Source organism: Tiliqua scincoides, chromosome 1 (assembly GCF_035046505.1).
Source record: "Tiliqua scincoides isolate rTilSci1 chromosome 1, rTilSci1.hap2, whole genome shotgun sequence".
NCBI classification, from domain to species: Eukaryota; Metazoa; Chordata; class Lepidosauria; order Squamata; family Scincidae; genus Tiliqua; species Tiliqua scincoides.
The window spans coordinates 282434100-282447331 of NC_089821.1; the positions used below are offsets into that span (position 1 = coordinate 282434100).

Sequence of the window (13232 nt, forward strand, 5' to 3'; positions counted from 1 at the left end):
GAGGCCAGAGGACACAAGCCACAGGCCTGAAGCTACTGTAATGGAGCCCTGAGTGAGGCATGAAGGAGATCCCACTATCAGTCAGGTCGAACTTCTACTTGCTGACCCTTCCCTTTGGGGCCAGGAGCACTCCTGCTTGTTCAACTTATGCCTGTATATTTGATTTGGATTACGTGTCTCTGTATTGATGTTTGGTCTGAAGATCTTTCTTTTTAAGCAGTTGCATTTCTTGTTTTCTGTTTCAGAGACAGTCACTGCTTTGGGAAGTCTATTTTTCAAGTTTATAAATTCATTAAAATAAATAATAATTAAAATTCAGAGCTGGAAAGTGCAACAAACATTTCACAATGACTGATTCAGATGGTGTTGTAAGGGGACAGACTACCACTCAGCCTCATGAGGTCCCACAGCATCCGCCTTGTCCCACACTGTCCAACATCAACATGCAACTGCTGACGGAGGTGGTCAGGGGATTTGGGCCAAGGAGTCACCAGCATGCAGATGACATCCAGCTCTCTCTCACTACACCATCTGATCCCAGGGAGCCAGTGGGTGTTCTGAACCATCGTTGGCTGCAAAGGGCTGGATGTGGACAAACAAGTTGGAACTTAATCCAGACAAGACCAGAGGTGCCAATGTTCAGCAGGTGCACAGATCCAGGAATGGGACAGCCACCAGTTCTTGAAGATGTCACACTTCCCTAGGCCCATTTCTGCTTCTAGGTGAGCAGGTTCACTGTTACCCAGAGTGCCTTTGCCCAGCTCTGGAGATGCACCAGCTGCAACTCTTCCATGAGAAGGCAACTGGTCACAGTTCATCTTGCTTTAGGCATAGTTTGACTGGATCACTTCGATCTGAGTAAGGCTGCCTGTGAAAATATCTGGAGATGACAACTGGTTCAGAGTGCAGTACCCTCTGATTGCACGAGGGGAGGAAATTCCCGACCTTGGGGAAATGGCCCTAGCTTCTGGTCCAGTTCTGGGTTGCACCTTTGAAGCCCTTTCTGGTTTGTGCTCTCAAAACCTTAAAGACTACCATTTGCCAGAGGAAACCCCCTGATAACTTCCAAGTGGCTCCATTCTGCAGGTCACCACTAAGCAAAGTTTGGTTGCCTCCTGGATATGGAATTTCCTGCCTCAGGATATTTGGGAGGCTGCTTCTCAATTTCGCTCACCCCTCTCCCCATCTTCACCTTTTAAGGCAGCACTTGACTCACTGCTTGGTCAGGCATTGGGGCTCTGACGCTAAATTGTTTTGCTTTCGACTGCTGCTGGAGTATTGTGTTCAGTTGGTTTGGTACATTGTTCAATTTGAATTCTTTCTAAAAATTACCTACCTGGTCATTAACCACTTTGGGACCATTTGGTTAAAGGAAGAGGGGGCCCACATACTGCTGTATGCTAGGAAGGAATCCCCAGATATCTCCTCACCTTGTGGGCTTGCTCCCAGCGTCCAGCCTGTGTGTACATGTCAATAGCATCCTTTGTGCGGTCTCCTTTGACATACAGCTCCTCTGCCATCTGGAGGGATAAGGACCGTTAGCCATTCCCCATGCCACCAGGCGCTACCAGGTGCATGGGTGGAAAAGAGCCTTACCTCGTACTCCTGCAGGGCTGCATAATGCTGGGCAATCTTGGCATAATACTTGGCTGCCGTTTTCCTGTCCTGTGTGTCCAGAATGTAAGTTGCCTTCTTCCACTGTCGTGCCCCAATGGCTGCCTCAATGGCTTTGATGGCACACCTGGAGCAAGAGGCCATGTTTTTTAGCGCAAGACACATACTTGAAACCCCCCAAGGATACAGCAGGAGCTAGGATGCTGCCAAGCCCCCCAAGAAGACAGGATACACTCTACCTAGCCTCAATGTAGTGGTTAATGGCTGCATCCAGTTGCTTCTGCTGCACAAGGTGGTCCCCCCAGCTCTCTTCCAGTTTCACCACTTCTGCTGGGAAGACCGAACGAGCCAGCTCCACCGCTGCCAAGAGAAGATCACATAAGAAATCCCTAAGCTTCCCCCACCCCCTAACTGGCCTTCAGGGTTCAGGAAGAGACAAACCAGATGCAGGACAAGCCTCTCCACAAATGGAGAGCCAGCCAAGACCCCCATTTATGCTAAAACTGGACTTGAGGGACTCAGGGTCCTGGGCCTGGCTGTCAAAGAGGAGTTTTGCCAGACACATTTCATGCCGACAAGCATCCCTCTGTACAGCAAGCAAGCAAGCAAGGGAAGTCACCCCAAGTGTAAGAGCCAAAGTGGAGAGGGCTGAAGAGGCAGAGTGCTAGCAGCAAATCCCAGGCAATGTGCTCGGCCACCTGACAACACTTGCCTCTCCTCCGCCTCCAGGAGGAGAGGCCTTGCTTTGTATCCTAAGATGAAGAACACCATTTCATTCCAACAAGAAACTGGCCTTGCAGAGCCAGCAGCTTCAGGGAAGCTCCCCTCCCTCTCCCAGTACCTTTCAGGAAAGAGCTGCCCTTGCGGTAGCATTCTAATGCTCTCTGTGGGTTTCGGATCTTCTCAAAGAGCTCCCCAGCCTGAGGAGACATAGAGGAGGAGTTGTCATTGGGATATCTTCTGGAGACAAGCTCTCCAGAATCCAAGGTGTAGGCAAGTCCTCAGAGGCCTCAGTAAGGATGCCTTCATCACACGCCCCTTGGGTAGCCACTGCCCCTCTGGGAAGGTGAAGCCAGCCCCATTCAAGCCTTGCCTCTTCATGTGCCATGACCTATCACCCCTTCAGATGATGCCCCCAACATTGGAAAAATAGTTAGCCAACAGCAGAATTGGTGGAGACAGGAGCAACCCCACAGGGAACAATGGGGAAGGGGAAAACAGCAGAAAATTGCACCTCCTGCCTCCCCATCCCACCCACTTTACCATGACAGAGCATAGGATACAGACACTATTTGGCAGCCAATCACTAAATATAAGAACATAAGAACAGCCCCACTGGATCAGGCCATAGGCCCATCTAGTCCAGCTTCCTGTATCTCACAGCGACCCAACAAATGCTCCAGAGAGCACACCAGATAACAAGAGACCTGCATCCTGGTGCCCTCCCTTGCATCTGGCATTCTGACATAGCCCATTTCTAAAATCAGGAGATTGCAAATATGCATCATGGCTAGTAACCCGTAATGGATTTTTCCTCCAGAAACTTGTCCAATCCCCTTTTAAAGGCATCCAGGCCAGATGCCATCACCACATCCTGTGGCAAGAAGTTCCACAAACCAACCACACACTGAGTAAAGAAATATTTTCTTTTGTCTGTCATTACTCTCCCAACACTCAATTTTAGTGGATGTCCCCTGGTTCTGGTGTTATGTGAGAGTGTAAAAAGCATCTCTCTATCCACTTATCTTTCCCATGCATAATTTTGTATGTCTCAATCATGTCCCCCCTCAGGCGCCTCTTTTCTAGGCTGAAGAGGCCCAAACGCTGTAGCCTTTCCTCATAAGGAAGGTGCCCCAGCCCAGTAATCATCTTAGTCGCTCTCTTTTGCACCTTTTCCATTTCCACTATGTCCTTTTTGAGATATGGCGACCAGAATTGGACGCAATACTACAGGTGTGGCCTTACCATCGATTTGTACAACAGCATTATAATATTAGCTGTTTTGTTCTCAATACCTTTTCTAATGATCCCAAACAAAGAATTGGCCTTCTTTACTGCCACTGCACATTGGGTCGACACTTTCATCGACCTGTCCACCACCACCTCAAGATCTCTCTCCTGATCTGTCACAGACAGCTCAGAACCCATCAGCCTATATCTAAAGTTTTGATTTTTTGCCCCAATGTGCATGACTTTACACTTACTGACATTGAAACACATCTGCCTTTTTGCTGTCCATTCTGCCAGTTTGGAGAGATCCTTCTGGAGCTCCTCACAATCACTTCTGGTCTTCACCATTCGGAAAAGTTTGGTGTCATCTGCAAACTTAGCCACCTCACTGCTCAACCCTGTCTCATTTATGAAGTCATTTATGAAGAGCTTGAAAAGCAGATCCTTGGGGCACACCGCTTTTCACCTCTCTCCATTGTGAAAACTGCCCCTTGACACCCACTCTCTGTTTTCTGGTCTTCCTTGACACCCACTCTCTGTTTTCTGGTCTTCAACCAGTTCTCAGTCCATGAGAGGACCTGCCCTCTACTTCCCTGATTATGGAGTTTTTTCAGCAGACTTTGGTGAGGGACCATGTCAAACGTCTTCTGAAAGTCCAGATATATAATGTCCACAGGCTCTCCCACATCCACATACCTGTTGACCTTTTCAAAGAATTCTATAAGGTTTGTGACGCAAGACATACCCTTACAGAAGCCATGCTGATTCTCCCTCAGCAAGGCTTGTTGGTCTATGCGGTTTGAGATTCTATCTTTGATGAGGCATTCCACCATCTTATCCGGTATAGATGTTAGGCTGACTTGCCTATAGTTTCCCAGGTCCCCCTTCCTTCCCTTTTTAAAAATAGGCGTGACATTTGCTATCCTCCAATCCTCTGGCACCGTGGACCTTTTCAGGGACAAGTTGCATATTTTAGTCAAGAGCTCAGCAACTCCATTCTTCAATTCCTTAATAACTCTTGGGTGGATGCCATCAGGGCCTGGTGACTTATTGATCTTTAACTTATCAATGAGGTCTGAAACATCTTCTCTTTTAACCTCTATCTGACTTAATTCCTTGGTCAGGAGGGGCCGTTTGGGCAGAAGTATCTGCCCGAGGTCTTCTGCCGTGAGGACAGATGCAAAGAACTCATTTAATTTCTCTGCCATCTCTAAGTCTCCTTTTATCTCTCCTTTTCCTCCCTCACCATTCAGAGGGCCAACCGCTTCTCTGGTGGGTTTCCTGCTTCTAACATATTTGAAGAAACTGCCCATCCACCCCAGAACTAAAGCTCCTGCCAGGGAGACTATAGCACAATCAGATGCATGGCAGGGAGCTATACTAGGCACTTGACACAAACAACTTCTGGTCCCTCACTACATGTACGGCAACATAGTTTTAACTCTTAACTTCTCAGAATTCTTATTCTGCCCAAGGAGTACTCTATAGATAGACACCCAAGTAGAACCTTCATACCACCACCCCAATAGAAGAAGGAAGCACAATGTACTCCACACAGGTAAGCCAAGGGGAGAGAGGGAATCGCATGCTGAAATGTATTGATAACTCATCTCCCTCCCCAATGCTGAACAAACTTTTCCTCTTGCAATAGCTAAGAGCTGGAAGGATCTCTTTTGGGAACTACCAGGGACTCTAACCATTACAAATGATGGCCATATACACATCATAACCTTTGTTTTTCAGACTGCGCCACTGTCACACAAGGCAGAACAGGGGTCCTCTGCAGAATTCTACTCCAGCTTTCCCCCCCCCCCAAAAGAGGGAAAAGTAATGTCCCAAGACACTATGTTCTCTTGCCCCCTACTGGGCACAAGTACCTGTACACTGGTGGAACCACTCTCCCTAACAAATACCCAGTGTGCACTTCAAGCCAGAAACATGGGATGGCAGCTCTGCTGGTTGTTTGGGAAGACACATGCACTACTGTGAAGAACCAGGCACTTCTCTCAGGACTGAAAGTGTGCGCTGGCTTGCTTGTAGTTTCCTATCATGGAAGATTTCTGTCCTGCTTGTGTGCTGTTGTAAGCTGCTACAATTTTCTTTTCTTTAACATGTATAAAACTAAAGCTTTGATAAGGAACCTGTTTTGCCTGAATAGAAGGGTATGAAATTGGGGGGGGGGGGAGAGAGCTCTGAAGGAGGGAGAACTTGACAGTCCTTTGGCATTTTTCCATGCCTGGTATCAATGGTTTCCAATAGGCAGAAGGATGCGGGCTGCACTTCTATGGGAATGGCAAGCTGATGGTATCTATAGCAGGTTGCACTGCTATAGATGCGAGGGGGGACGGACCACCTGAACAATTCAGCCAAGGGCTTTAAAGCCTGGCAACTGCTAATGTCCAGAAGCCTCCCTCCCTCAGAGAATGTGGCCCACCAGCTCCCTTGTATTCACTGCTTCTACCTCCTTGAGTTCCAGCCCACTGGATGTCTCACCTGCTCAAAGAGTTCCCCTCGGATTAGGGCCGTGGCAATGCGGTTGACAAGGTCGGTGTTGCTTAACAGCTCCTCTCGGCTCATTGCCAGCCGTGCTGCTTTGGCTGGTAGCCCAGCCTTCAAGTAGAGGCTGACGGCTGCTTGCAGGTCCCCTTGGCTCTCCTGCACTTCAGCAGCTCGCTCCTCCTGCTGTGTCTGCAGCAGCCATTCATAGTATCCTTGGCGCAACTTCTCCAGGGCAGGGTGGCTCTGGGAGGGAAATGACAGCAGCACAGTGGGCCCCTGGTTGGTACCACCAGCCCTTCAAGTGCTGCTTCAGCCTCTGTACAAAGGTCCCAGGCCTCTCCCTGGAGTAAAACCCCCCTCTTACTTTGGCCTCTGCCACAGCGATACACTCGTCCCACATGTGTAGCTCTTGGTACATCTCCATGGCTTCCTCAACAGCATTCTAGAGAGGAGGAGAAAAAAAAGCTGGAGAGAAAAGGGGTCACAAGGGGAGAGTGCAGCAGTAGCAAAGCTACTCCTACTTCACCTGTTCCAGGAAGATCATTTCTGCCAGTTTGTAGTTCTTCTCGAGCATGGCCAGACGAACTCGGACCTGGTAATAGTCTGTACCATCTCCTCCCTAAAAGAAGCAAGAGCAGCCTCCAGTCAGACAAGGCTACAGGCTCCCCACTCTAGGAGGCCCCAAACTGGTGCTGGAGCTCAGTGATGGGTTGGACGTGGCTGGTCAGCAGGGAGCTGACAGCAATCTGTTTGGGGAGGGGATTATAATCCCCTTGAGACCATCACAGCTTGGTGGTACTCCCAAAACTACAGCCAGGCAGTGGCCCAATCTGGCCAGTGTTATACATGTGCTAGTCACAATCAAAATGGGATGACTGCAACATGTTCTATGTGGGACTCCTCCTAAAAAGTGCTAGGCACTTCAACTGGTACAGAATGCAGCAGCAGAGGTCCTTGCTGGGCCCTGGAACATGCAACTCCCATTCTGTTCCATGTCTACCGGTTGCCAGTTGGTGTCTAGGCTCAATTCAGGGTGTTGGGTTTGACCTTTAAAATCTGAACAGGGGTCTGAAAATTTGAAGAACTGTCTTTTTCTCATGGACCTGCCTGCACCTTTCGTTCATCTGCCAAGGCTCTGCTGTATTTCTCATCCACCAGAAGTGGATGGAGTGGGGGCCTGACATGGACAGAGCCTTTTCAGGCAAGGCTCCCAGATTATGAACCTCCCTGCCCCAGAGGCCCATTCAGCCCCTTCATGGCAGCCATTCTGGCATCTGCTTAAAACTTTTTTGTTGTGCAAAGTATTTCAGGGGATTTGATGACCTGCTGCCTAGTCAGGTTTGTTTCCACTCTTCAGTGTATTAATTGTTTGACTTATTTTTTTTCTTTTTTTTACTGCTGCCGGCTTTTCAATAGCAGGTTAATATTGTTCTCATGAACTGAGTTGTTAATTTCAGCGTGGTTGTGAGCTACTTAGGGGGCCCTTTTAGAGGGCAAAAGGCAAGATACAAATTCTTAGATAAATACATGAAATAAGGAGAAAATGGGACAGCCCCCTGAATCCAGCAGGCAGGCTCTTGTCTTCTGCAGACAGCCACAAGCCCGGAGCAAAGCACTTGCTCAAAGGGTGGGATATAGGCACTAACAGGACCAGCCAGGCCAGGCTCCCTCCGGGGCCCTTTAAAAGGAGTGGCGGAAGGCTGCACAGATACACTGGGAGGGGGTCAGCAAGCACAGGTCCTATGCCCACTCACATATTCCTTGGCCACCTGGTCAGCAATCTCATTGGTCTCATGGAGGAACCGGGCCTTGGAAACATGACCAAGAGCAGCAAAACACCTGGGTAGAGAATGGGAAAAACTTGGTGAGAGCCCATTCTTGAGAGCACATTCAACTTTGTGTGGTCCGATAGGGTACACTCATAGCCTGCAACACTATAGAATTATCATCACTATTGAAGACAATGGGAGGAACACTGTTCCACCCTGCCAGAGGGCATGAAACAAAACAAGCATTTGAGGAACAGCAAGGCCATGACTCTGTGACTCAGCAGCAGAGCCCTGCTTCCTTTGCATACAGAAGGCCCCCTGGTTCAGAGCCTGGCAGCAGCATCCTTGCCTGAGGGCCCCTCGGAAAGAAGCAGTTACATAGCTAGTAAAGCTGGTCATCTCACCCAGTGGGTTACTCTGGACAAGCAGCACATCAAGCCAGAAATAACCCCGCCATGAGGTGGAGTTGCACCATCACTGGGGAGACAAAGCTGTCTAGGTATAGGCCCCAGATACCCACCCACCTCTCAGCAACATGCAGCTGCTTGGCCTCCAGTGCAAGCCGACTCAGAGTCTTCCACATAGCCTCCGTCTCAGCAGACATTTCTAGCGTCTCCAGGAAGGCAACAGCCCTGGGAGCACAAAGCAAAGGGGCTGAACATGATGGTCTCTCCTCACAGGATGGAGCGGGAGAGGGTCTTAAGAAGGGAACTTCTGCACAGTCTCCCCTCCAGGGCTCACTTGCAAGAGCTGAACCTTTTCTGGGGATCCCAGTCAGTCTTGCAGAAGGCTGCTCCTGACTCCCAGGTAGCTGGGGCACTAGCAGGGTAACACATGCTCTCCTGGAATCTGCTCACATTCTCCCTCACCTGTGGTAGTCACCATCATCAACTGAAGTGCCAAACTCAATGAGACCTTCATCCAGGGCATATGACATGGTGTTGACCCCCTCGGTCACAATCACGTTTGTTTTCCCATTGCTCCTTTCCAGATCCACGATGTCGCCCTGATGGAAAGCAACCCCCCCTTGCTGAGGTATGGCTTTTTTCTTTCCCAAGCTGTGGTATGCCTGATTTCACCAATCCGCTGCTCACTTTCACTAGCCAAACAGCCAACAACACCAGACAGGGCCATGGTACCAAGCCCTAGTCTGGCACAGATATCAAACGAGGAAGGCTTACCTTCATGAGAAACATGGTCACTCGCTCAGGAGCATCAATGTTATACCACACGCAGAGGCTGTTTCGGTTCTGGGCCACCACCACATCACTCCCTGGGACCCACTGCACATAGGAACAGTAGCTCAGAATGGTGGTCTTTGTGGCGCTCTCCAGGTCATAGAGCTGCAGCTGGGAATGTCAAGGAAATGTGGGGTCAGGATGGGAGTGTATATGCCTCATGTCTCCACCATCCCCTTCTCCAGGTCTTACTCTCATCTTCTTGTCTCGGAAGAGCAGCTTGTGACCAGTCTCGTTCAGCTCCAGCCAGTCAATCTTGCTGTCATGGCTGACGGTGCCGATGGTGTAGCCACCCACAAGGTCCACTGTAGCGGGGGGGGGGGGAGAAAAGCACATAGCTCAGAAGCCAAACCTGGGACTAGCCATAAGAAGGAAGGAAGGAAGGCAGGCAGGCAGGCAGGCAGGCAGGCAGGCAGGAAAGGCAGGAAGGAAAGGCAGGAAAAGCAGGCAGGAAAGGCAGAGGTCTTGCTCACCAGCTGTAATGGTCTTGATGTCAGCGAGGTAGGCCAGCCGCTTGTTCTCCTCCATTCCCCGCTGCCTTCTCTCATTGATGCGGACGCTGGGGGAAAAACAGGATAGCAATTGCAGTGAGCAATTGCAGGGATCATTGTCACATCTTGTTCACCCACAGGGGCTTCCTCACTCACCTGATGAGATGGGGGTTCATAAATTCAGTGCGCACCGAACCCAGAATCTCATTGCTACCATACTCCACGAGAGTCAGCTCTCCTGCATTGAAAATCATGCAAACCTAGCACAAAATAAGACAGTTGAGGGGTGTGCGGCTGCTTGGCCTGCAGAAGCCACAGGAGGAGAACAGAGCCTTCAGAGAATTGCAGACACTGCACTCCAAAGTGAGTCCCACAGCTCCAGCTAGATTCCCTTGGCTCGCTCCACAGAAATGCCATCTACAAAAGAGAAGCACTCTGGTCCTTGGGAAGAAAGCCCAGCAGCAGCCTTGCTCCTCATACTGCAGCAGTTCCTACAAAGTCACCTCCCACCATAGTCCACTCACATTCTCGTTGTCAAAGAAGAACTTCTCATTGCCACCAGATCCTTGCCAGGCCACCTGAGAAAGATGGGCAGTGAATGTGAGCTCCAGGTCAGCCATGCATGCTCTCTGTCCTCACACGTGTTCAATGCTAGGGACACCCTGTATGGCATGGTCACCCCATCACATAGCATGCTTTGCTTGACTACTCAAACATGCCACAGACTTATCGTACACACAGTCCCATAGCAAGGTGTCTTGTATGCAAGCTCTCAAACCATCACAGATCAGCAATCAACAGGCTCCATCCACTGGCACACCTGGCCTGAACCCACCAAGCATGACTCAATGATTCCATCTCTGGCATGAAAAACAGTTGTGCTTGGGGGAGAAGCTGAAATGCTTGGAAAGGAAGGGCAGAGCCATGGGCAGAAGTGAAGATGAAAGTGGGAAGAAAAGATCATCTGCAATGGGCCGGGAAGGCTAAGGCTCTGTCCTGTATGTGGGAAAGGACCTGGAGAAAGCAAACTTGGGCCATAGGACCAGCAGTCAAGTTCCTTAACTCAGACTTGATTATTACTAGGATTTACCAAAAGTCTTACTGCCACAGATTACAATGTGACCAATAACAAATATTTTTCACATTTTAATACCACTCTTCCTCCAAGGAGCTCAAGGTGGTGCATGTAGTTCCTCCCCTCCTTTTGCCCTCACAACAACTCTGTGAGGCAGGTGAGGTTGAGGGATAGTGACAGGCCCAAGGTCAGTCAGGAAGCATCATGGCTAAGCAGCAATTTGAACTTGGACCTTCCGGGTCTAAATCCAACTCCTGAACCACTACACCATCCTGGCACTAAATGAATAAAACCCATTTTGTTCTTCCTGAAACAGGTCGGTTCTAGAGGGAGCCTGAGCTTCTATCCACAGAGGACCCAGTGCAGAGGGATTCTGCCAAGGTGTGAGACTCAGCCAGGCTGCTCTGCAGTTGCCCTGCTCATACAGAGCTGCCTGTGGTTGGGTCTGGTTATCTGCCTGTCCTGTCTACACAGATTGGCAGTGGCTCTCCAGGCTTTCTCCCCACCCTCCCCAATCCATGGAGACTAGCCCTGAGATTTTTCCACAGACCATGCATGCATTCTGTGAACAACTGTCATTGTTTGTGGATATGTATATTCTTTGAAATTATCTACCTACTTTAAGGATGTTGTCTGAAGGACAATGAAAAAGCTCTTATTGTTGCCAAGTAACTGATGAAGATTTGGAAAGACACATGCCTGTCCACGTAAACCACACTGCCCCAAATGTTGTCACGCTGAATGTGCAGGCATCTGCTGACTACTCCCTACTTGGGCACCCTCCTCCAATCTCAGAGGGACAGTACGTACCTCACTGAGCTTGTTGCAACCAAGATCCCCTAGCAGCAGTGTGTCAGAAGTGTGGGCCACTAGGTAGCGCTCTTTCCCCAGGATTTTCACCTCATCAATCTCATAGCCATAATGGGATTTCAGCACCACTCGCATCCCTGTGGACAGGTTCTTCACAATGACCTGGGGAGAGCACACAGGGGCTTCAGTCACTGTGTGCCTTGTGCCAGAAAAAACCCTCTTCCTTCACCACCACCACAGTCCCCAGGTCAATTTGCAACCTGAAGCATGGGATCGGAGGGTTTTATGTCATATACCTGACTAGGTCCCACATATGTCATCTCAAACTTATTCTTATAAATGCTTCTGCGAAGACAGCAGTCAAACTGTTCCACCCCACCGCAGAGAGTGCCCTGCAGGAAACAAAAGCATCTTTCAAGCCTTGGGCTCAAGGACCTTGACTTCAAGGACCAGCCAAAAAGCCCTTTTGCACTTCCAGCCCGGCCTCCCATCCGTACTCCCGGCTGCCACTCTAAATGTGCCACACACCGCACAGAGGCGTGAGCCATCCCGTTTCCAAGCCAAGGTGGTGATGGTGTACAGATAAGGAATCTCTTTGGGTTTGGATTCCTCCCAAGCACTTCGACGAGGACTCCAGTTGAGCACTCTCAGCCTGGAGAAAGTGAGGAGACAGAATGTTGCCAGAGAAGCATGGAGGGACAGGTTTGCCTAACTGTGCAGCCCCACCTCCACTTGCTGCCAAGCTTCCAGCACCACACCTGTCAAAGCTGCCAATGACCACCGACTGGCCGCCAGGGCTGGCTGCTGCTGCAGTGAACTCCCTCTCCAAGGAGTCCCGGCTGTAGTCAAAAGTCTGGATCACGTGTCCCTCCTTTCCATAGGCCACAATTTTCTTGTCACATCCTGCAGCCACAATGCTGTTGGAGGCCCATGCCATGGCATAGGGGGGGCAGGGGTGCATCACCAGCTTGCCCTGTCCAGAGATAGAACAAGAATGCAATGAGAAGCAGAACAGGGACCAAGCTGGGAAGCAGCCTACAGGCAAGGGCAGTGCCATACCCCCTTCACAAGTTGGCAGTCCCATCAAGCCTCAAACGACTGAGCAGTCATCTCCTTCCAAAGTGCATTCAACTGTGACTCACTTGGAGCTCCACCCACTACCAACAAAAAGGTGTCAGAGCCTCTTCTGCTAGCTGAAACAGCTTCCGCAGTCAACAGGAGCGGGACAAAGAGGAATACTACAAGAATCTGGGAGACCCTGCTGCAGATGCCAAGCAGTGTTGATCAGCCCACTCTGAGCATGCACACTGAGTCATGTTTCCAGCCACAATTCTCTTCTCCTTCCTGCTCCCCATCCTATGCCACCTGCCAGGTCAGAGCCTTGGTTCTTCCAGTTCAGCACTGGCTACCCTACCAGGCAGTGAACCTTCAGGGTTTCAGACAGAAAAGGGCATTTCCTAGCCCAGCTGCAGATGCTACCAAGGATCGAACAGGGACCTCTTGCATGTAAAGAAGGTGACCTGCTACTGACACATTCCCACCTAGAGGTGCTGCCAGGAACCAGTTCTCTGCATAACCTTCCTGTGGTAGCTTGGAACAGCTTTGTTGCCTTACAAGCACAGGCATATCGTCCAGCACGAAAGACAGTGTATTCATTTTGCTCTGGAGAAGCTCTAGCTGTCTAAGAACCCAATCCTGAGCTTGGTGCACTGGCGCGCACTGTTGCAAACATAAGGCAGGTTTGCAGGCCCTTCCACCGGGCGAGCACCAGTGGTAGCCTGGCGCT

The 13232-nt window shown here is 50.1% G+C and overlaps 1 protein-coding gene across 1 annotated transcript in view; it reads right to left on the reverse strand.

The window, feature by feature from the left end:
• The window catches only part of IFT172 (intraflagellar transport 172), a 32405-nt gene that overhangs the window by 15875 nt on the left and 3298 nt on the right, over window positions 1–13232 (reverse strand). The window contains exons 8-26 of the mRNA XM_066626857.1: window positions 12205–12419; window positions 11975–12098; window positions 11743–11838; window positions 11447–11608; window positions 10086–10139; window positions 9718–9821; window positions 9544–9629; window positions 9263–9375; window positions 9014–9181; window positions 8702–8838; window positions 8357–8464; window positions 7818–7902; window positions 6590–6682; window positions 6428–6505; window positions 6058–6306; window positions 2456–2534; window positions 1854–1974; window positions 1597–1741; window positions 1431–1520 (exon numbers count right to left, since the gene is read on the reverse strand). Coding sequence (XP_066482954.1) covers window positions 1431–1520; window positions 1597–1741; window positions 1854–1974; window positions 2456–2534; window positions 6058–6306; window positions 6428–6505; window positions 6590–6682; window positions 7818–7902; window positions 8357–8464; window positions 8702–8838; window positions 9014–9181; window positions 9263–9375; window positions 9544–9629; window positions 9718–9821; window positions 10086–10139; window positions 11447–11608; window positions 11743–11838; window positions 11975–12098; window positions 12205–12419 — 2307 coding nt within the window. The remainder of the gene's footprint in view (window positions 1–1430; window positions 1521–1596; window positions 1742–1853; window positions 1975–2455; window positions 2535–6057; window positions 6307–6427; window positions 6506–6589; window positions 6683–7817; window positions 7903–8356; window positions 8465–8701; window positions 8839–9013; window positions 9182–9262; window positions 9376–9543; window positions 9630–9717; window positions 9822–10085; window positions 10140–11446; window positions 11609–11742; window positions 11839–11974; window positions 12099–12204; window positions 12420–13232) is intronic.